The 24,153-nt window shown below is 39.7% G+C and overlaps 1 protein-coding gene across 1 annotated transcript in view; it reads left to right on the top strand.

The window, feature by feature from the left end:
• SUSD6 (sushi domain containing 6) overlaps positions 1-24,153 on the top strand; it is a 100,479-nt gene that overhangs the window by 56,977 nt on the left and 19,349 nt on the right. The window contains exon 3 of the mRNA XM_054971133.1: positions 22,455-22,652. Coding sequence (XP_054827108.1) covers positions 22,455-22,652 — 198 coding nt within the window. The remainder of the gene's footprint in view (positions 1-22,454; positions 22,653-24,153) is intronic.

Raw genomic sequence — 24,153 nt, 5'->3', positions numbered from 1 at the left:
ATACCTTCAAGTACTGTAAATTGTCTGAAAAGGATGGATGAAATCCATATTGCTTAATTGGTATTTCTGGGAGCATGCGTTAAACAATTGATTCTTTGTTTTGTTTTGCCCCAGAGGCTTTACTTTTGAATACAATAAATGCATTACATGCATGTAACCAACTTGGGGCAAAAGGAGAGGGAGTAGGGAAAAATTGGGGAGGGATAGACAAGGATACAGTTGATTCTTTGTAAGATGATGGGATAGTTTTAATAGTATATTGTATAGAAGTGTCAGAGGCAGAACTTGTGCTGCATAGCAGCTGTGCCACAAGAATTCCACGCTTGCTGTTTCATTGGGCATGCATTGCCAGACTTTGCCCAGAATTCTAGAGTCTGCACTGGCCCTTAGATTGCACATTACTTCCCTTGTTCACTCAGTGTAAATTCAGAATCTTAAGTTTATTTTACAGGTAAGGCTTCTGTGGCTGTGCACCTAGGTATTTGTTTCTTTTGCATTTAAGATATTTATCAATTTTATAGAAAACAAAACAAACAAACTCTAAGCTGTCATTTCCTCTAAAGTAAAGTAGATGGTTCCCTACTACCCACAAACAGGTTTTAGCATTCCCGGAGGAACCACATGCAGAACAATATGGCCTACACTCTTTCCAATGATGTGTGTCAAGATTGAGAAAATGTGGTGTGTGCAAGATTCCTTCATGCTCTTATGAGACTCTGGCAGCATGTGGTAAGAGTGTAGACACAACACCTCACTCTTATTTGTGGTGGTTAAATTGAAGAGAAGCAAGTAGTGTGCTGTTAATCTACAACCGGAGGGAGGGAGGGAAGAAGAAATTTAGATCCTCCCAAATGTCTTCCTAAATAGCTGAGAAGTGAGAAATCTCACAAGCCTGATGGAAACCTCAAGAAAAGAGTCAACTCCCTGCTTTGCAAGCTTCCCTGGTGCTGGACATAGTTTCTGTGGACGTTTCCTGCATCCATCTGTGATGGACTGCACTTGAAAGCAGGTTTCCTAAGTGCAGCAGTCAGAGAACTGGGAGGGAAACAATTAACTCTTGCTTGGAATGGAGAGCTTGAGTGACAGTCTGCTCTCTCCTTTCTGGTTGGTGAGTTAAAACCCGACTGAAGGGCTGACAGTTGGTTTCTGACAGGATTGTTCAGAAAGAGTTTGTGAGTGAGTCTGGCAGGGAAGATCAGACAGGTTCCCCTTGGAGTGAGGGAAGAGGAAACTTTTGCCATAACATTACTGTCCCAAAGAAGAGTGACTGGGTAGGAGGTTAGATTCTCTTTCAAGCCAAAACAAGAAGGGTTATATCTTCTTAGGAGAAGATTAATTCCTGCCCAGTTTCTAAAGTGGGTTTGACTCTGAGAAGGGTCTGTTGTGAAGGGAAAACAGTTTTTAAACTAACTTCAGGAAAACTGAGCTGTCATAGGAAACTCTTTGAAGAAACACTATTGCTGTAACTAAAGTACTAAGTAAAACACCTCTCACTGTTAAGAACCAAAAAATATAAGAAACTAAGCTTCAAGGAAACTATTTGCCTGTTATTCAAAGTGTATTCTGTACTACCAATGAAAGTCTACCTCAGCACTTTCATTCCTTGACTACACTTATTCAATCCCTGCCTGTTTTATAAAGTTATTTCCTTTTGAACATTATACAGTCTCCAGTGCTATTTTCAACAAAAAGGAAGAGGGCTCCTACTTCTCCCCATCAAGTTCCTGAGCTGGGCTAAAATGCCAAAATTACATCTGATGTTAGGGTGGGACAAATAGACTTTCAATTCACAAAGATTAACCTGCTACTTGGGGCTCCTCAGCAAAAGCAGACAAACTGAATTTTGATGGGAAAATCTGCCTCACAGTAGGGGAGTGAAGGGAGGGGGATCCATCATACCCTCAAAGTGTGTTGTTGTTGTTTTGCAAGATACAACATGCAGAGGAGATGTGCAGCATGCCTGAAATATCCCAAATGGGTCTCTTACTCTTGCTTTTATAATTTATTATTTATTTAAACTCAAGATTTTCTTGTGTCTCAGTGAAATCTCCCATGCATCCTACAGTAAATTAAAACAGTATACAAAATGTGACTAAAGGAGGAACATAGCTCATGTCTTGGTGGTAGAGCAGCAGAGAATTACTGGGAGTGACTGATGTTAAAGCCTTTACTGAGGTCCCTGGTAGTACGGTTGTCCTTATAGGGCATGCAGTGAGCCTGGGGCAAATAGTCATCTTTGGCAGTGTACTTAGTTGGTGGTTCTTCTCATCCAGACCAAATCGGTCATGACTCTCTGCTCATCTATTTTTGGTGAGACAAAAAAAGGAACAGTTCCACGAGAAGCACAATACAATTAATTGTACCAATTATCAATCATACACAAAAATGTATTAAAAGTGCAAGTGCTATGGATAATTCATACATATTTCATACAATCTCATTCCATACATATATATAAATAGATCATACAGGGAACTTTTCTTGGGTACATAGTAACCAACCGGGTACAATATAAAGTCTCTTAGAATATAGTCCTCCCAAGTCCTCCTTGATGTTAACAAGCGGAAAAAAGATGAAGCTGAAAGATGAAGTCTGCAGACTTGGACAACCTGAAAAATCAGCAGTGGCTGAACATAGCCTAACTCAAACAGGGCACAGTATCTTATTCCAGGACACCAAAATACTGGACAACACTTCCAACTACTTTGTCAGACTGCACAGGGAAGCCATTGAAATTCACAAGCATAAGCGAAACTTCAACAGGAAAGAAGAAACCTTAAGAATGAACAGAGCATGGTTTCCAGTTCTGAAAAACACCAGGCTAACAAAACACTCTACACCCGACAATAGCCCTGCAGAGAAGATTAGCACATCAAGCACCAATCCATATGCAAAAGAACCTCCTCAGGATACAGTGAAGCCTCCCGCCATTAGCATTCCACACCCTGGGAAACTCTTACAGGATGACTCAGCTCAACCTCACCCCTCCTGAGTAGATATAAATGACCTGCCAACACCTTTTCCACACTGTGACACTGAGAGATCTCTGTCTTTTGGTGCTACACCTCTGAAGATGCCAGCCACAGCTGCTGGCGAAACGTCAGGAACTACAATGCCAAGACCACGGCAATACAGCCCGGAAAACCCACAACAACCATTGTTTGCCGGCCGTGAAAGCCTTCGACAATACATAAGTTCTTAAGATGTTACATCAATTATCAACAAGATAATTGGATTGATTTTCTGGCTTTCGCTGAGTACGCATATAACCACTCAGTACACAGTTCCACAGGTGCTTCTCCCTTCATGATCACACATGGCTATGAAGGAACTGCAATGCCTTTTACCCAAACCCCTACTTCCCAACAACTAAGAGACCTAGGGGAATGGTGTGGTAACCTAACAGCGCAATGGGAAGTCATTACAAAGGCTTTAGACAAAGCCAAAGAGGACTACAAAAAATTTGCTGACAAGAAATGGTCTCCACAATGGAAAATACAGAAAGGAGACTATGTGTACATCTCTACTCAGCACCTCCGAGGGGAGCAACCCTGTAAAAAAACTCAGATGGAAATTTTTAGGACCATTTCCTGTTAAGAAAGTAATCAATGAAGTGACAGTAGAGGTGGAACTACCAAAGAACTTACGTAAAACCCACTCAGTATTTCACTTCAGCCTTCCGAAGAAAGCTCCCCCTCCAGACAAATGGCATCCTGAACGGGGAGCCCCCCACCCCATCCTAGTGGATGGTCAAGTTCATCATGAAATAGAGATCATTCTGGACTCAAACTTAAATACAATAAGCTTTATTACCTTGTACATTGGAAATACTTTGACCCTAGCTACCAGGAGTGGGTTGAAAACTCTAACATGAATGCTCCCAAACTCATAAAGAAATTCCATAAACTGTATTCTGACAAACCTGGACCCCTTTGAGGAAAGGAAAAGATCTTTTGGGGGGCGGGGGCAGAATGTCATGTCTGTGTACAGCCATGCCATGGTTGTCAGTCTGTTGTATTGCTTGTGCCACAATATGCTGAAGCTATACTGCCTTATTGCTAACTTAATGTGTACCCTCTCTGATCATTCAAAACATTTTGCAGACGTTGCTTGCTTAGGACCCAGAACAGGCCTCCCTGGTTATCATAGAGAAAATATGCGAGTCTCAGCTAACCGTGACCTTGGTGTGTCTAGATGCCAGCTTTCACTATTCTTCCCAGATGCTGGGAATACTTTATTGTATACCTGATGCATAGTCATAACTAAATAGATTCTCACAGAACTCGTGTAGGCTTGCACTCCAAAACCTTAACTTGTCATTTGGAGTGTGGGAAAATCAACTATAACAGAGACTGCTTGATTTGAATTGTCACTTCTGCCAAACCCCATGATGACTATGACTATGCAGACCTGAACTGCATAGATTCTAATAAAGCTACTTCTGCTGGAACCAACATGTGTTCACTGTGGATGGACTTGGGCCTACCTGCCAGGGACTGACATACACATTGAAGCTTACTGTTTTCAGAAGGAAGCCCAGCAAGGAGGTGATGGAATATTGCTATGGATTTCAGGGGTTAATAAAGCAATAAAGGGCAGATGTTAGAGATTTTCCAGAGGAAAAAGTGACAGTGTTTGATAACATCAGTGTAGGAGGATACTGAAAGGGACAGTTGTTTGTATATGGCCATTCCTTCCAGGGAGCTCAGCTCTGTATCAGCTCTGGAACAGTGCCATGGAAATGACTCTTCCTCATTCGTTTGTGTGGTCTGATGGACTGAACTTGTGATTTCAGGAATGTTTGGATATGCAGTTCTCACCACAAGGCTAAAAAATGCTGTAGAAATAAGGTGGGTTGTTTACTCATGTGCAGCAGATTCCATTTCATTTGGATTTATTTATTCCCTTCCCTCTGCAAGTGCTCTGTATTGCTGTGGCAGTTTGTATGAAGAGACAGCAAACGTTGCTGTGGTGCTCACCTGTGATAAATGGCTTCTTTGAATCACTGGTTGCTGCTTTTGGCAAAATATTGTACAATACTCATCTTAAAGTCCAGGCAGGATATACCAGTGGAATAGAAACAACCTTTGAACACTGAAATATTCATCCACTGGTACAGTTGCTTGATCAGCAGTTTACAGTGCCAATTAATGTGTTTTTTCATCTGTTTAAATGTTTATAAAAGTCTAGTTTCCACTTGACTGAAAGCTCAGTATGAGGCTTTGCGTGTGGTCCTGAAGATTTCTCAAAATATTTCTAATGTTAGGTAGGAAAGCAGTGGCAGCAATATTTGATGGTGTTAGCTCTCTTAAAATTTAACATGCCTTGATGAAAGCGCGAGTGTTTGTTCCTTGGTAAATGTAAATGTTGTCTTGCAAGGTCCTGGAGTGGCACGTGGTTGTCTGCCAGTTGCAGCTTTGGGGGCTGTTGTCAGCTAAAGCTCTGTGGTTCTCAGTGGACAAAATACTTGTATGCAGCAAAACTTATATGCAGCATCCCTTATCAAAACAGCCTCAATAGCGTCCTTCTCTGAAAATGCTCCAGGGCCGCAAGCCATTGCTCTGTAAATACACAATAGAAGAATGTCAATTTTTGTGAGGGAAGGACAGTGCAAGAGAAGAACCTTCATGACATTATTCGGAAGTCCTTCCTGAGTCTTGCTTGGTTTCAGAATATAAGTTTGAACAGCCCTTTTTGCTGTGTGGGGAGCTGTCTCAGTGTAAAGTGAGAGGCTCTTATTGCAAATGTTGCCTTTGCTATCAGTGTACCCGTGAAGTAGCTTTAAGCAAGCTGTTACTCTCTGCATTAGCACCCATCTATAACAAAGTACTCAGCTGTATGCAAAACACTCTTAAGCACTGAAAGCCAATGTTCCTGTGCTGCAGCAGACCACTGGCCCACTTGTAATTCTCATGGACTCTTCGTGGCCCTCCTCACTTCTCTACTCTTTCTGAGCCAAACCAAACTTATCTGGACCACAGCTGCAGCCCCTGTCAACCATTACCCAGAAGGGATGCTGTTGGAGGGGGAGTGGAGAACGAGGAGAGGGTTTACAAAAGGCCCTGATTAAACCATCTGTGTAAGGGCACAGCCAGAACTTCTGTCATCTGGGCTTTGCCACTTGCTTTCTGGTGCTATGCTTGTCATGACATTAGCATTTCAATAGAATTACCATAACCCCAAGGTTTTAAGAGGCAAACCATCTACCTCTTAATTGAAAAGCTGCTTTGTGGCTATTGTATTGTTGATTGACATGCATAGCAAGCCGGAGTTGAAAGTTGTTTTAGAGAGAGAAACAGCTGGGAAAGAACTCTACCACAAATCTAAAGCTTGAAGCACCTAAAATTGAAATATTCATTTTGAAGTGCATGAAGAGTTGTTAACAGCATATCGTTGGACAGATGGAGAAATAGTGAAACTCAAAGGTTTGTTAGTGTACTGGAGAACGCAAGTGTGTGTTATTCTACTTTAGTTTATGTATATTTTTGTACTTTAATAAGGTTAACTTTTGAAATACTAAGTTTTATCACTTGTTTTTGTTAAGACACTTAGGATCACCATTTGTTTGGCAAGTTATTTTCTATGTAATGTTTATAAAGTTCAGAATGATGGGAGCAAGCTATTCTGCAACATTCTTAAAGTATACCTGTTTTTAATTTATAACTTGGTTTGCATTGAGCATAATTCCCCCAGATTACCCTTTTTTATTGGATTAATTCTAAAAAGGATCAAGAACAGCTCAGACTGGGGTGAGTCATAATAGCAGGATGTCAGATCTCTGCTATTCAGAGGTAGATATGGGGCAGAGTTCCCTAGACCGAGTGACCTGTGACCTCCCAAGGTAATCATCGAAGGAGTCTGTCTTAAAACAGAGTAGAATTCTTAATTTGTGCAGTAGATTTTTTCAAGGCAACTGCCTTCATGCTCTGTGCATATTATTCTGGGATAAATTACTGAAATCTGATATCTGATTTGTTTTCACATTCACATACACACACATTCATACACAGAGATAGAGAGGAGAGGGTTAAGTTTAGTGGAATGCCAAGTTCTGCAATCTGTTTTATGCACAAGTATGGCTTTAATGCTCCTTGTCTGTATAGATCAGGAATAAGGAGTTGTCTGAGGACAGCAGTCCTGAGAACTTCTCAATTTCTATTATGCCAACACTCTTGGGCGCTTCATTTTCTAAGACAGATACTGTAGACTCCTAAGAATTTGAGCTTTTTTTAGTCAGAGAAGCATCTCTGATGAATACAAGGAAATGCATGAAATCATGTGGGAAGCTTGTTTAAATCCTTAAAGAAGGCTGAGTGGGATTTCTAATAGCCAGGAAGAGAGTACATGAGTTCATTGGCTTTGAGCATTCATCAGTACACTGGACTGGAATGAGTTAACTCAAGCTCTGCCATTATCTTAACTGTGTTGGTATGACTGTTAGCCTGCAACCATTTATTTATATTATTTATTTATGTTAATTATAGTCTGCCTTTCTCATTGAGACTCAAGATGAATTGCACAGTTTAACCAGTACAGAATCCAATATAGAGTTGAAGAAATGCTGAAACACAGTACAAGTGATTTTAAGACTGACATATTAAACAACATAGGAACTACCAAGTAGAATCATACTTGCAGCAATAGTAGTAAAGTCTGTAGTTCCTCCCTATCCCTTTGCTGATGCATCTCTTTGAAGCCACTTCCTTATAGTACAGCCCTCCTCTCTGAGTAAAAAGCTGTCTTGAATAGTTCAGATTTGCATAGTTTGCTGCAAAAAAGGAGAGTGGGAGCTTTCCTGACCTCTTCAGGTAGTCCTTTCCATAAGGGGTAGGGGCCACCACAGAGAATGCACATGACTGGCTTCTCTTGATTTCACCCACGTGGAAGGTGGCACCTGCAGATGGCCCTGTTCAGATGAGCGAAGTAGCTATGGTATCTACAAGTAGCTATCTACAAGAAGTGGTCTTGTAGATATGCTGGGCCAAGGCCATGAAGAGTTTTGTATAGCATCAATTTAATTTAATTTAATTTCTTACATTTATTGAGCCTGATAACTGACAGGTAGTCAGTGGAGTGACTGCAAAATTGGAGTAGTAATCATATTTCTCCTAGCTCCCGATAACAGCCGAGCTGCAGCATTCAGCACAAACTTGAGTCTCTGAGTTAACTTAGAGAGGAGACCAATGTACCGTGCATTACAGTAGTCAAATCTTGATGTTACCATGGCGTGGATTCAGGTGGCCAATTCAGCTTTGTTGAGCTAGGGTCCATCCTCCAGGCCAGACTGAGTTTGTAGAAAGCATTTTTGCAGCTGTCTTAACTTGCTTTTCTAGCAGTAGTGCTGGATCCTAGTATAACTAGCAGTAGTGCTGGATCCTAGTATAACTCCTAGGCTCTTAACAGAGTCTGCAAGGGTCAGACAAACTCCATTGAAAGTGGGGAGTACAAGATCCTTAACAACCAGCATCACTTCTGTCTTGTCTGGGTTCAGTTTCAATTTGTTTCAGTTTGTTCATTTTCAGCCATTGGACCACAGCTGTCAAGCAGCAACCTAAGATCTCTACTGCCTCCTGCGGTGATTTGGACAGCAAGCTGGGTGTCATCTGCATATTGATGGCATCCAGTTCCATAGCTATAAATGAGTTCTCCTAAAGGATTTACATAAAGGTTGAATAACATGGGGGATAAGATTACAACTTGTGGAATCCCACAAAATAATTCCCACTCTGGAGATAGCTGGTTTCCAACTGCAACCTTTTGAGTCCATTCCAGGAGACATGATTTAAACCAGTCCACGGCCCATTCATTGATACACACTTCTGCCTCCAAATGCCTCAACAAGATGTCATAGTCTACTCTATTGAAGTCTGCAGATAGATCCAGGAGGAACAACAAGAAGCTTGGCCTTTGTCTTTATTTAGATGGAGATCATTGACTAAAGCCACCAAAGCTGTCTCCATCCCATAGCCTGGCCTGAATCCAGACTAAAATGGGATAACTAGAGTTATCCAAGAAGACCTGGTGGAGTTGGTCAGCCACTGCTGAGACCCAGTTTGCTGTTGGGGGCTAGTCACAGTTCTCCGGAGCTCTCTCAGCCCCACCCACCTCACAGGGTGTTTTGTTGTGGAGATAGTAATAACATACTTTGTAAACCACTTTGAGTGGGCATTAAGTTGTCCTGAAGGGCAGTATATAAATCGAATGTTGTTGTTATTATGCTATCTGTCACTTTGCCCATGTAACTGGATGATTTATCCATACTGCATTAAAACTTCCAAACAGTCCAGTTCTGAGATTTATTTCCCAAATTCTGACCAAATCAAAGAGCTTCAGATAAGGTCTAAATGTATAATTCTCTCTTGCTGAGAATCTGCCTCTTAAGTACAATTTATTTTTGTGTGAATTCTTGTTTAACTCTTTCCATGAAAGCGCACAGAGACTTCTTTTAAAATGTAATCTTTATTCTTTATTAAATAAATCAAGATGCTAAAATGTAAAGACATTAAAATGAAACCAATAATGGATGAGCATATCCATGAAATAAGAAGTAAATCTTAACATTTCTCAATTAAAGCTATAAATTATTTAAAATCAGATCATACTCCATCTTACTCTGAAATACATTGGATTTTCAATAAAGATAGATACAAATATTTCTCACCTTAGAAGATAAGTAGGGTCAGCCTTGGTTAGTAATTGAATGGGAGACCTCCAAAGAAGATCAAGGTTGCAGAGGCAGGATTGCAATCCAGCTCTGTGTCTATTTCCTTGAAAACCTCAGCACCATAAATTGGCCAGAACTTAATGGCACTTACCACCACCACCACCACCACCACCAAATCATCTTCTTTGTCAAATCCCTAACTTCTTAATCTGGGTGACATCTTTTCTACTAATTAATATGTGCTATCTATAAAGATATCTCTAAGATCTTTTACAAGTGACAATAATAGAAAAATATGATTTGTCTTAGATTTAGTTGATTCTTCAGATTTTCAATCATTTGACATTCTACCAAATCCAAGTGTGATGGTATATCATGCAACTGCATGATAAACTCTCTAACAGTGCAATCCTAAAAAGAATTACTCCAATCTAAACTCATGGATTTCAATGGGCTTAGACTGGAGTAATTCTTTTTAGGATTGCACTGTAAATCTTCAAAGTTGTCAAAAACGTTAACTTACTTGTTTGTTCCAGCAATTTGTATTCTACCTTGGTTCTATTACTTTTCATTGGTTGTCAAAAGATAAAAGGAAAAGCAATTGAAAGTACATAAACCAAGGACTTCTATGCTTTGTGATATTTTCAAGTTCAGATTTCTCTAACAATCCTTTTGGGGAAGTTACATCTATTATTCTTGTTAGATTTGTCTGGGTCCAGAATTCCGTAAAGGACTTAACTTGTCCTGGTGGGAACCAATGTTGATGTGTAAAAGAAGAATAGCAAGAAATTGCCGGGACTAAATTTTTCCTATTCTAATCCCACGTCTTCAGTAAAGAGGGTGACTGATTTATAATAGACATCAAGAGCTTATCTGTGTGGTCCTTAGATAACTTTAACAACCAGGATTGGTAAGGATCCAGTGCATATGTAGTGGCCTTCACAGATGCTAGGATCCTGACAGTATCCATCATTGTAACTGGTTCAAATTGGTTCTCATGTGAACCAGAAGGTGTATTAAGCATTTCTTCCACTTTGCCTTTATTACAGCTGGCATCTTGATCACAGCGTATCTGTGCTATTTTATTGGCAGAAAATTCTGCAAAGGCATGACAGCTAATTATGGTCGCTTCCACATGCTCCATTTTTTTCAGATTTTCTCTGTCCCAAAGCCACATCTTCCCAATCTGCTTCATCTTCCACATGCGTCATCTTCATGCGTGTTTTGTGGGTGTTTGTCATGGGGAAAAAAGGTCCCAAAACAGAAAACACATTCTTTATCTACGCTTCATCACAAATGATGTTGGTGCATTCCCACACTACTTTTCTTTTTTTTTTTTGAGCACATGTGGGATTGCGCTATACCATTGTCTGCATTCTTTTAGATTTATTGATGATGTCTTTACTGTAGTAAAAACATCTGTACATGCTGGGGACTTTACAAATTGGCTCAGTAACCTAGATGAAAATATCCAGTTTAGCTGGGAAGGAAACGCAAATTGCATAAGCTTTTTGGACTTTGGTTTTCAGAGAAGGCAATGGGAAACTGGGTGTGCGCCCCTTTAAAAAACCAACCGATAAGTGTTCTTATTTACACTACACATCATTTCATCCAGGATATTTGAGGGACAACATCCCAAAGGGACAATATCTCAGGTTAAAGAGAAACTCCAGTTGGGAGAGTGACTTTAAGAGAGAGAGCAATTGTCTGAATAAGTCCTTTCAGCATAGAGGTTACCCAGATGGAGTCATAAGGAGAGCGAGAAGGAAGGCAGAACAGATACCCAGAAAGGGTTTATTTATCCCTAGACAACAAACCATAAAAAACAAAATAAAATGGGCATTAGATTATACTCCCCTTTCAATGAGAATAGCCAAGGTTATTTACAAACATTGGCACATTTTAGAAGACATAGAGGGATGTGAAGAAAGACCACTGATAGGCTACCGGAAAACCAGAAGTTTGAAGGATATACTTGTGCATTCTGAGTTCAAGGACTGTCAGCCATCAATAGCACATCCTGAGGGACATTTTCCTTGTAGAAGTTGTACCATCTGTGGTCTGTCAGTAAAACTTACTGAGATTGAGAATCCTTTTAGTGAAAAATCAGAATAAAGAATTCTCCAACTGCAAAACAACCAATGTTGTTTATGTCATTCAATGTGCCTGCAAGAAATTGTATATAGGAAGTATGACACGGTCTTTAAAGATTAGAGTACAAGAACACATATCTAGGATTTAAAACAAAATTAGAAATGCCCCTTTGATGACTCATTTTATAGAAAACAATCATGGGGAAAGAGATTTTAAAGTGTCTGTTCTTACTGTGATCAAACCTCCTTTGAGCCATGATGTACATGATGAACTTTGTGGCTGCAGAAATGGGTTAAAAGCTGTAATGGGAAGTAACACCTTATGGCAATGGTCGGCTAGATTCCTTCCTGGAGATGAAAATCTTGGTGCTGGAGTGATTGTAAGTTCATTCATGACAAGAAATGATGATAAGTCTATGGTGATTTAATGTTTTGTTAATTTCATTTATAATTCATTATAACTTCATTACAATTTGTACACTCCAGAGCTTTTAATAGTTTGGAGTTGCTGTAAATTTATTATTGATGTCAGGAAATGACAACATGTTTTTGGTGATTTAATATTTTATTAATTTTGTTAATAACTTTATTTCACCACAATTTAATTACAGTATGTATAATTAAGAGCCTTTGATAAAGAATTTGCCAAAACGCAATAACAAGCTGGCAGTACCCGTTAGGCTCTTGGGCTCATGCTTGGCCATCAACTATAACCATTGGACTGCATTGTCCTTTGAAGAAAACTCCATATTAACACTTACGAACTTATAAAGGAACAAGCAAATAGAATTACATCATGTAGTTCATCTCTGGAAGACTTGCATTATCTTCATAGGATGGAACTTTACTGGTTGAACTCCTGACTGTATTTTGTATATAATTTTATATTTGGATATTTATTGGATATTTATGGGATGATCTATTGATACTTGTGTGTAATATTTATTAGAAATTGCATGTTGACACTTTAGCACTTTGCACTTTGAATTCAAAAAATATATTTAAAAATCCATAATATCAATTTATTCCTTTTGACCTTCGAGGTTTTTCCTTAGATATTGGTTGTTTCCAACTCGGAGGAGCCCTCTTGTCTATTCTGAGTGATCCAACGTAGCAAGCACTGCAGTATGATTCCCTTTGTATAGATAGATACTGTAATAGTGCAAGGACAATTAAAAAAAGTAAAAGGGGGATTATACAATCATGCATGCGTGCTAGATGCACGTGTGTGTGTGGGGGGGTAATGGGGAGAGGAGGGGTTGGAGATTTGTGGGAAGGCACTTCAAAAGCGCAAAAAAGCATCCACGTACATTGATACGCTAGATAATCATGTGGAAAAACTGGCATCAAAAATGAAAATGGACTAAAACAAGTTTCACAGAAAACGCTTAAAAAGTGGGATCATCATTTTTTTTAAAGAATTTTTATTGGATTGGTCATTATATCAATTCACACATACAACACATTTTATCTCCCTCATATAATAATATCCCCCACCCTTCCCCCACCTTTTTCGTTGACTTCCGACAGTTTTCCATTCCCTTCATCTAATTAACTTTACTACCTCTTAATATATAATCTTTAACCATCTTAAACCCAATATAACATAGTTATCCAATAACATGTAATATATTCTGTGAGGATCCTCCCTCACTGACGCCCTCTCCTGATGGCCTGCCATCCTACCAGCTCTCCAGGCAGGTGTCCTCCGGCCTCAGATGGGCAGGGAAGGGGGTTGCACCACCTTGTTCCTTCTCCTGCCCTGGGAGTAGCAGCACGCTCCAGCTGTCTCTCCCTGCAAAATCCTCCTCGGCCTTCACAGGAACCTGAATTTAAAGGCCTCCCCTGGCCCCACCTTCCTGGCTCTGGCCCCAATCATCACCCCGTCTCCCTGACTGGTCCTGCTCCCAGCCTATCTGATAGGAGGGCTGGGTAGACTCTGTAGTCTCCTGGCCCCACCCACTCCATCCCCACCTGGGGTGTGGCATTTGGTCTGCTCTCTGCCTGGCTCGCCCCTGCTGCTTCTGAACCTTCCCCAGTGGCTCCCTTGGCATCTTGGGGCCTGCGCCTGGCTGACTTGTGCTGATGGCAACCTCGTGTGAGCCTGGATGAAGTGGAGCCATCTGGGCAACTGCAGGAGACAGGTGAGTCTGCTGAGTGGCTGCAGGCTGTTCCCCAGAGTTGTGCCTGGGCGTCGGCTGCAACTGGCCTAAGGGTGGGAGAGGCCTGGAGGCCTGTAGGGGCTCCTGCAACTGAGGTACTGCCAGAGGCTGTGCTGCAGGGCCTAAAGGGGGTGCCTGCTGCTGCAGGGCTGGTGGTGGAGGTGGACAAAAGGCTGGCGTCGCCGGACATATTCTAACAATATGTATCATATATTTAATACTATATAATATCCAGTATATTCTAGCAATGAATCATATATTCTATTACTCAACATATACACTCTCTATAATAACATACTTTATAATAGTATAACCTATAATATTCCATATCCAAAATAATATATATATATACTATACCATATCTATAACGTTCAAATTTATTGTTATTTTCAGTATTACTTTAAGATATATTGTCTCATTTTTTCCTCTTATAACTTAAGTTAAGCGTTTAATATAGTGTCCTACAATATACCATAATCTGGTGTATACCCTATAAATCTTATCTTATTATAACCTAATGTATTATAGCAAAATATATCATTATAGCCTGGTATATTATCACAAACTATATTATCCTTTTCCAATATAATGTTAAAATTTCTATCTCTATATTCAGTTAAAGTAACAGATCACTATCCTCCCCTTAAAAAGTATCCAAAGACCACACTTTCCCTTTAATGTCCCACTTTTTTTCCATATAATTCTTAAATTTCTCCCAGCTTCTTATATATTCTTCCGCAACTTCTTCTCATAGTTTCCTCGTTTGTCCATTTCTGCCAGATTTTCAAGATCCAATCTTCCACTGATGGTATCTCCTTTGTCTTCCACAACTGAGCATATAGTATCCTAGCCGCCGTAATCATATAAAACACCATTATCCAGTCCATTTGATCAAATTCTTCAAGGTTCATACATAACAATAACAATTCTGGGTTTTTAACAACATTTTTCTGTAATATATCTGACATAGCGTCTACTATTTCCCCCCAGAACTGTTTAGCTTTTTCACATGTCCACCACATATGGTAAAAAGAACCTTCATGTTTCCAAAAGTGGGATCATCATGACCTGCTCACGCATGGCAAATGATGACATGTGTAATGAGTGAGATAACCCGCCAAAGTTCTGTTGGCAGGCCGTCTCATTAAGGTCGTGTGGAAGTGACATATCTGTTCTGGAGACTAAAAGTTCAGATTTAGGAGTTAGAAGGTGCATTACCTTGAACAGTTGGGATGGTTGTGAACTAGCTGATGCAATGATTGCAGAAAAATAACACATCTTTCCTGCTCTCATCACCACTTCATAGGTTTTCCAGTGAACTCAGTTGCATGCTTTATCAGTTTTAGTGCAAGGTTTCCACCAGCATCAGTTTGGTTAGGGTTAGCCAGTTTGGTGTAGTGGTTATGAGCGCGGGACTCTAATCTGGAGAACGGCTTTGATTTCCCATTCCTCCACTTGAAGCCAGTTGAGTGACCTTGGGTCAGTCACAGCTCTCTCAGAGCTCTTTCAGCCCCACCCACCTCACAAGATGATTGTTGTGGGAATAATAATAACATACTTTGTAAACCGCTCTGAGTGACATTGAATTGTCCTGAAGGGCAGTATATAAATTGAATGTCGTTGTTGTTATTACTGTTTGATACTGTTGTGACACCACACCCCCCAAGCCTGCTTGCAGGGAAGGCAAGCTATACATGGAATAAATGAATGAAAATTATCTTCTGGCTTTCAGTAGGAGAATTCCTACTCTCCTGTCTTTCTGCAAACTATACAAAATGGAGTTATTCAGGCCTTTTAACTCAAATAAGAGGGCTGTAATATAAGGAAACTATTTTAAAGAGATGCATCAGTAAGGGACTAGAGAGTGACTATAGACTACTACCGTTGCTGTAAGTATGATATTGTTTAATATGTCAGTCTTAGAATTACAATACTTGCATTCTGTTTCATCATTTCTTCAACTCTGAATTAGATTTCTGCTAGTTTTAAATCTTTGCACATTTGCAATTATGTACCTTATTACCTGTGTCTTGAAATGTCTTTGGAATTGTACTGATCCACACTGTGTGATCTGCTTTGAGTCTCAGTGAGAAAGGTGAACTACAAATAACATAAATAAAATAACTAATTAATAACAGGTTTGTAAAATGCCAAGGTGAATGTGTTTAACAAGTCTTAATTTAGACTTTTCAAGGGCTGATTTATGTTTTTCCTGCAAATGGCCAGTTTCAAATACAAAAAACTTCATTGCAACAAGATTGCCAGCTGTTCATTCCATCCCCTGTTGCACCCTGCCCATTTTGAGTACCTGCTCAGAGCTAGGTCTATGGAAATTTCAAACTGGAAATGAGGAAGGACAACAATTTAAGACTAAAATTCCATTGCTTCGCATACATAACTGTTTCATCAGGAAACTTATGTTAAACTAGTGTCAATTCTCCTAGCAGTGTTGCCTTAGACTTGAATAGGCAGAGCTTTATGTAATTGGCTACTTTGCTATAGTAATATCTGTGTTTGAAGACAATGGTCCACGTCAAATCATATATAAAGTGCTGAATGTGACTGTTGGAGGGAATTCCAGTGTATCATGAAATCGGCAAGATGGAAAAGAATAGCTGATAAAACAGTCCTCAGCATTCTTCTTAGAAAACGTTTAACCCTGACTTTATGGGGAAAAAAATTCCTTTCCCAAGATAGAGCCTTACAGAGACCCTGTTCCAGTTTATTTGCATTGTACAGTTTGCTTGTTGTAGTGATGATGATGTGATCACACTGTAGCACTCTCAATTTGCTGTGATTTTGTTGTGACCTCTCTCACCAAAGACCCCAGTGAGAACAATAGGGACTATCGTGTTGAATTTTTAAAATATGTAGGTCACCTGCTAGATGACAAGAGTTAATAACAGGGTGGATTTGATTTAAATCAAACTGATTTAAATCACGATTTAAATCATGATTTAAATCACTAGTCATTAAGGCTTGATTTAAATCATAGTTTTCTATAGAAAGACTTAATTCTTGCTGGTTATTAGGAAAGGGATTAGGGGTTATTAGGAAAGGGATTGAAAACAAATCAGCCGGTATCATAATGCCTCTGTATAAATCGATGGTGAGGCCTCATTTGGAGTACTGTGTACAGTTCTGGTCACCACACCTTAAAAAAGATATCATAGCACTGGAAAAAGTACAGAGAAGGGCAACTAAAATGATTAAAGGGTTGGAACACTTTCCCTATGAGGAAAGATTGAGGCGCTTGGGGCTCTTTAGCCTGGAGAAAAGACGACTGAGGGGAGACATGATAGAGGTTTACAAGATAATGCACGGGTTAGAGAAGGTCGAGAAAGATGTGTTTTTCTCCCTTTCTCACAATACAAGAACTCGTGGGCACTCTATGAAATTATTGAGCAGTCGGGTTAGAACAGATAGAAGAAAATACTACTTTACACAAAGGGTGATAAACACATGGAATTCGTTGCCACAGGAGGTGGTGGCAGCTACAAGCATTGCCAGCTTCAAGAGGGGACTGGACAAATATATGGAGCAGAGGTCCATCAGTGGCTATTAGCCACAGGAGATAGATGGTATTCTCTTTGTGGGGAGGTGGTGCTCTGTTGTCTTGGTGCTGGAAGGAAGGCAGTGGGAGGGCTTCTGGTGTCCTGGCCTCACTGACTGTCCTTTAGATGGCACTGGATTTCTAGCCACTGTGTGTGACAGAATGTTGGACTGGATGGGCCACTGGCCTGATCCAACATGGCTTTGCTTATGTTCTTATGTTCTTAACTTTAATATGCAAGTAGATGCCTGCGTTACCGATAGGTAAAGGAACTTCATTAAAGTATTCCCAAACTGGGTCCCTTTTATGGCCTGCTGCCATTATAGGTTTTTTCCTCCAAGGAAAGAATGTGATAAACCTCAGGTCATACACACAAAAGATCCAAAGACTTGTGCAGTACTGTGCTCAAAAAGTTTCACTTTCATTTTGTACTGCTTGCCCCTCCCTCCTCACACTTAGTTTCTTCTTGTGCAGATCTATTCCACTCCAAACAATCAGAAAAATATTGTTTCTATTCACTGAACTTCTTGAAACTTAGCACTGGAGGGGTTGATTCTGTCTTCATTGGTTTGTAGAACAATAGGATTAAGGTCTTTTTCTCAACTCTGTTCATGTTATAACATTTTTGCTGTGAAGAAGAGGCATGTGATCTCTGCTGAGCTGACACAAATTCAGTTTTGAGAACTGCAAAACCAAGCATCTGTGATAATATCTTGTAGGCAGAGAAACTGCCCAATAATCTTACAAAAACCTCTGGAAGAGCATGACATTGTGAATGGATTAATGGAATTTATTTACCAAAAAAATTAAACATATACAGCCTTATTCTACATAATTAAAAACTAATCTTTATTTCATGATGGAATAACCTTTGGATGGTAATATATTTTCCTCAAAAAGCATTTTATTTAAAAAAAATCCAATTTAAATAAAAAAAATCCGATTTAAATAAAAAAATCCAATTTAAATTAAAAAAATCCAATTTTTAAATTTTTTTTTAAAAATCATTGATTTTTATCCACCCTGGTTAATAACAAGAAATCATCATATATAAGTACAAGCATAAAAGTTAATAATAAACATGAAGCTCTTGTCTGCTGGCATCTGTATCAAAATATTAGCATTAAAAAGCCACTGCTTGAAAAAAGTGTGTATTAATTTTTTTTCCCCAATTAAGTGCTGTATTCTAGTTCTAGCTGAGTTTTATATTTAATAAAATGGAATTTACTGAATGTACATAAATCCCTAAAAATAACATTAAATACTATAGTTGTTTAGCCTTGCAAATAATGTCTAAAGAAACTGCTAATCCATCACTGGCTCCATTCTCCTGTGCTCCCTTTCCTTTACTTGCTCTCATGAACCTTGAAGGCCATCTGGCATTTTAGTGAAATGGAATTTCTAAACATTATTTCTGATCTTGGGAGCAGACATCTCTTCCTGGGTCAGGGACTACAGATACCAAAGGGAGCAAAAGGTGCAGTTCTGGTGGGTAAATCTCCGCAACTGCTATTCCTGGTTATGTGGGCAGCTGATTCGAATTCTGGAACAATGTGACCAGTGCTTCTGGGCAGCGCTTTCTGGCTTTAACAGCACTAGCTCACAAGTTGAGAGGGAATAAAGTACTCAATTTAGCTTCCTCATGACTCCAATCAGGAGGTGGGAGATAAGAAGAATTTGGGCTCTCAGCTCTCCTAAACAAGTGGTCACAGGCATTGGAAGTAGTCAGAGAACTAGCAGTATTGATCAGTTTGGCATGTGCACCTTGATTCCCTTGAACTGGAATCAGAAGAATTGCTTAAGAGTACATGATGCTACTACATGGTCCTATTTTTATTAAGTTATTTATTATCCTCCTCTGATAGGTATGTAAAGCACAGTAATGTGCCCCTGAGATGTAGGAGCGAATTAGAGCAGTGCTTTAAATCAGATAACAGGAGGTAAAGTTAAGATCACAGCTTGTGTCACTTAGTTCTTCTACTACTTTCATCTTTCATGGGTGAAGAACTATCTAGCTTGACAAACTTCCGATATACTACAAGGACCAAATGCAGCTTTGTTGAATTAGAGTCGCTTTGCACCTCACAAACATCACAGTTTAGAATCCTGGTTTGTATGGTATAAACTAATGTAAATTCACTAGTCTGTCTACATTCAGATGTCCCAGAGAGCTGGAGCTTAATCAATTTGGGAAATTCTCCATACAAAGAGTGGAATGAGGCACACATGCAATTACAGTGTCAAACTATGTTCACACCCAATCATGGGTTTAATTTGAGTTTAAATGAAGCTTATTGTGATGATAAAATGCAATCAGAGCTGCTACTTTGAATGACTGAGATCCAGTTCTCTGAAGTCTACAGCTTTCCATAGTCTTTCTGTTGTTTAATGAATATGACAAAACAGTATTAGTATAAATCCATGTACTAATGAGCATTCTTTGAAGTTTTCACAAGAGTGGTGTTTCTCCTGCTAAAGAATCAAACCACTTTTTAAACAGAGCATTAGCTTCCTTCATTGTCAGGGAGCTGCTGTTATTTCTAATAGAATTCCAGGGGTGGCAGCACCCATTCCGTAATGTCAGCCATTCTCTAACGTAGTAAGCATATTTTTGTCTCTTTCAAGCAGATTCTCTGCCTCTATTTAGCTTCTAGGTTCTGGGCCTTCTCAATCACTAAGCAGAAGTGGACACTAATGTCTGTTAGGCAGAAAATGTTTGGAAAGCCAATGGGCATCTTATAGTGATGTTCTGCAGATCCATAGCAGCCTGCAAATACGTAAACGTTATGACATTTAGGTGAAAGAAAATGTGTCCAGATGTTCATTGTGCTTAAAATGCTCTGGTGAAAATTGCTAATCCTTTTAATTTATTTCTTACCTATATACTTTGTTAAACTACTTCTGGATTTTTAGTATGTTTCAGAACATGGAGTAGTTGTGATTAGTGTCCTGAAAATAAAGGACAGCATTTTCCCTTGGATATCCTTTTGAAGACCTGTCAGGAAATGGTCTTTGAGAGAAATATAGCAGGTTTTACTTCTCTGAATGTATTAATTTGCTTCTCACAAGTATTGTGTTTTCAGGACTGCAGAATGGTTAGGTTAATAATTATAATAATGTAAGTTGTCCTCCTTCTAAAGACAGATTTTAAACTTTTTTTATGCAGGTGTTAATTTCGTAGACTAATATAGGTTGCAGGCATAGAAATAGGTCCTGATCTGTTTCTCCGCTCCTCTATAGAGGGTTTGTGTGGTAGAATTGTTACCACTTTCCACAATCATGCACTAATATTAATCTATGAAAATATTAAATGAGGATGAGAAAGGGACCTGTTACAACAGTGATGAGGTTTTTGAAAACATGAAACAGTTCTAGGAGCAGGACTGAAAACTGTTCAAACTGTGATTTTTAATTTCTAAGTTTTATTGTGTATTACAAAATAATATCTTAAAATGAGACTATCCAGTGTTCCTAATTATGGCAGTGTGGCAAGCTTCCTCTATGGTTGGTAGGTCATGGCAGAATGTTAATAAGCATACAGTATTTCTAGTGTAGCAGCATGTTAATTAAGATCATTCATCTCCATGCAGCTTGTGATTCACCAGCTGGTGACTGTCTTGGTGCAAGACTGTAATTAGACTTTATTCCCCTTTTTGGTGTCTTTTATTAAAATGCTATTGAAAAGACTGAAATGACTAGGCATATATTATTTTACACCATATAAGTGCTTGTGTTTAATTACATAAATGTGCAGCTGTGATTACATAGATAAACTCCTTTCCTTAAGTGTGATCTCATTTACCCACTTTAGTATATAAAAATAGTCTCATTTTCAAACTGCATCCTTGACAGGGAAACAGTAATTTCCTAATCATGACTTAATGTGAAGAAAACCTGGGGTGGAGTAAAAATTACTTATTTTGATTGGGCTGTGAATTCAGTAAAATGTAGGCTGAAGTTCAAAATAAATGATTTGTTTAAAACAAAATGGCTCTAAAAATGGAGAGGGGGAGTAAAGAGTAGGATATAGACTAAAATGGTGTTTGTGTGAAACTTTTATACTGCTTGCCCACAGAAAATGTGTTTTGTGCACAACCACAAGAAGCTGTGTCCTTCCCATTACAGGCAAACATCTGTCTGTGACCTCTGTGTTTAGCTTTAAGAGCCTTTGCAAAGTTATCCACAAAACAGCCTGAGCTTTTTTGACACCAGCTACTGAGACAAGTTCAGGCAGAAATTCTTTTTTTTTTCTTTTATGCAATTTTGCCCTTCTCCGGATTTCAGAAGCCATCTGTTAGCACGGTAGAGAAACTGACATTGAAAAGAGAAGAAATACGATTTCTCTCGAAAAGCCCTTGTGTTTGAAATCCCGGCTGTTGATTTTGAGTTAGTGCGCTGAACTTGAGTTCCAGATAGCATTTATGTGTTAAGTGATATTTATTGGTCACTGATTTATAACAGATGGTTCTGAACACTTCAGGAGAGTGCTGCCATGTATTCTGTCTCCCTGTCCCCAAATTACCTAGACTGGCAAACTTATAATGGCAGTAGTGGAGCAGGAGGAGACTATTGGTGTTAGAGATTAGGTTTCTTTCAAGACAACTTGCTATATAGCAGGCTTGGAAGCTAAGAAGAATGAGAAATCTGACAGTCCCTAGTTAAAGTATCTTAACTCTTTGCAACATAAATGTGGCCAAAATCCAGCTATTTTGGTCCCAAAATATTTTTAAGAAGCCATCGTAGCATTAACAGGTAAGATCTGTTACATACTGAGTTCATTCCCTTGACCAGCAAGTACAGACAGAACTGCATTGTTGTGTGTTACTAGCTGGCAGAAAGCCATAGTGCTTTGTGCCTGCTTTGCCACAGGTTTTTAATAGCATCTGTTGCTTATGAACTCATAGAAGGGGATCTAGTTTATTTCCTGCAGGCTTTCAGACGCTTTTTGCTACTTGCATCATTGCTTCTTTGTTTCTTTGTAGCTTGTCCGCAGCCACCCGAGCCTGAGAATGGAGGTTATATATGCCATCCAACACCTTGCAAAGACTCACTGACATCTGGCAGTGTCATAGAGTATTTATGTGAAGAAGGCTTCATGCTGAAAGGAGACTACAAATACCTGACCTGCAAGGATGGAAAATGGGATCCAGTCATGGAGGTGACTTGTAGGTTCAGCCAAGGTTAGTTATATGTTGATGTAAATGGATTTTCCATGTTTTTGTCCAGGCTTTTAAAGTAAAGACTTCTGAATAATTCTGTGGTTAACCTTGAGTAAACCTGATAGATGTATCAGAATTTTTATACCACTTTCTTTCATGGCTTTTGGTGAGAATTTTGCTAGTGATTTCTAAGTTCTCTTTCACACATGTCTTCCCAATAAATTCTCATGGACTCCTGTGGAGCGAATTACTGTTAAACCATTTTAAGGTGGTAATGTAAAGACAAAAGTAAGACTGGGATTAATAAATCACTAAATTGAGGCAAATTCTGATGTTGCTGGATTGCCTTCTGCTGCAGAATGGTGTGTTCTCTGCCTTGCCTGTCTTGAAAAGGCCGTCATGTAGTACCGTTGGCTGTCTTTCCAAAAGGAAGTGGACAGCTATGTCATGCAAGACATTTCTCTGCTGGGTAGGAATTCCTTTCCCATGAAAGACAGCCAAGAAGTCTGCAGGAAAATGTTTGTCATGTTGCTTTAATTGACCATGAGGTATTGGGGCAAGGAGGAGGGGCAAAGTGTGAATAGAAGTTCATGGAAAAAACGCAAAAAAATCCCTGCTAGCTGGGTATTGTGCTGAAACTAAATGTACATTTAAAAGGAGTGTTGGGGGTTGGGAGCACTGCACTTTTAAAAAATGCATTCAGCATATTGGAGTTACAGCTCTGATTTTTGGAGTCTGTTGTCTTTCCCAAAATATTTCACCAGTATGTTTCATAATACTGCACTGCAGTCACACAGACATTATATTCACATGGCCACATTAGCCCAGCACAGTAAAAAGGGCCAGATGATGTCAGTAAAATGACATCATCTGTACTGTCACTGGACTACTAGACGCAATCCTGCCCCATGTTTGTTTTATGAATTTTAGGCTGGCCAGTTTCACATTGTATGAACTAAGGTCAAAGTTGGCCATGTGAAAGCAGGACCACAACTGTAATTCTGCTTGCTTTCCCATCCCAGTTTGCACTACAGATGGGCACGAACAGGGGGAAAAAACCAAACACAATGTTCGTTGTTTGTTGCCATCCATGAACAGGGAATCACGAACAACCACGAACATGACCCTGTTCACGAACATGTTCGTGGTTGGCTGTTCTTGGGAGGAAGGGGGAGACTTGGAAGGGAAGAAAGTTCCCTGCGCCATTTGCAAACGGCGTGGGGAACCTCCTTCCCTTCAAAATCTCCCTCCTTCCAGCAGGCTGTAGGGAGGGGGGGAGACTTTGTCAGTAAACCCCTGACAAGCGGCTGAGTCGGGGGTGAAGTGCCCCTCTCCCTGCTTCTGTGCAGCAGCAGGGGGAAGGGCATTTCACCCCGGCAGGCTGCACTCAGCCGCTTGTGCTGTGCAGCAGCAGGGAGAGGGAAATTTAAACCCTGGCAGGCTGCAATCAGCCCTTGTCAGGGTTTTCCCTGACAAGCAGCTGAGTTGGGAGTGAAGTGCCCCTGGGCTTAGATTGGGGTTT

The sequence above is a fragment of the Eublepharis macularius genome, chromosome 2, assembly GCF_028583425.1.
Source record: "Eublepharis macularius isolate TG4126 chromosome 2, MPM_Emac_v1.0, whole genome shotgun sequence".
NCBI lineage: Eukaryota > Metazoa > Chordata > Lepidosauria > Squamata > Eublepharidae > Eublepharis > Eublepharis macularius.
This window is presented reverse-complemented; position numbering and strand designations above follow the sequence as displayed.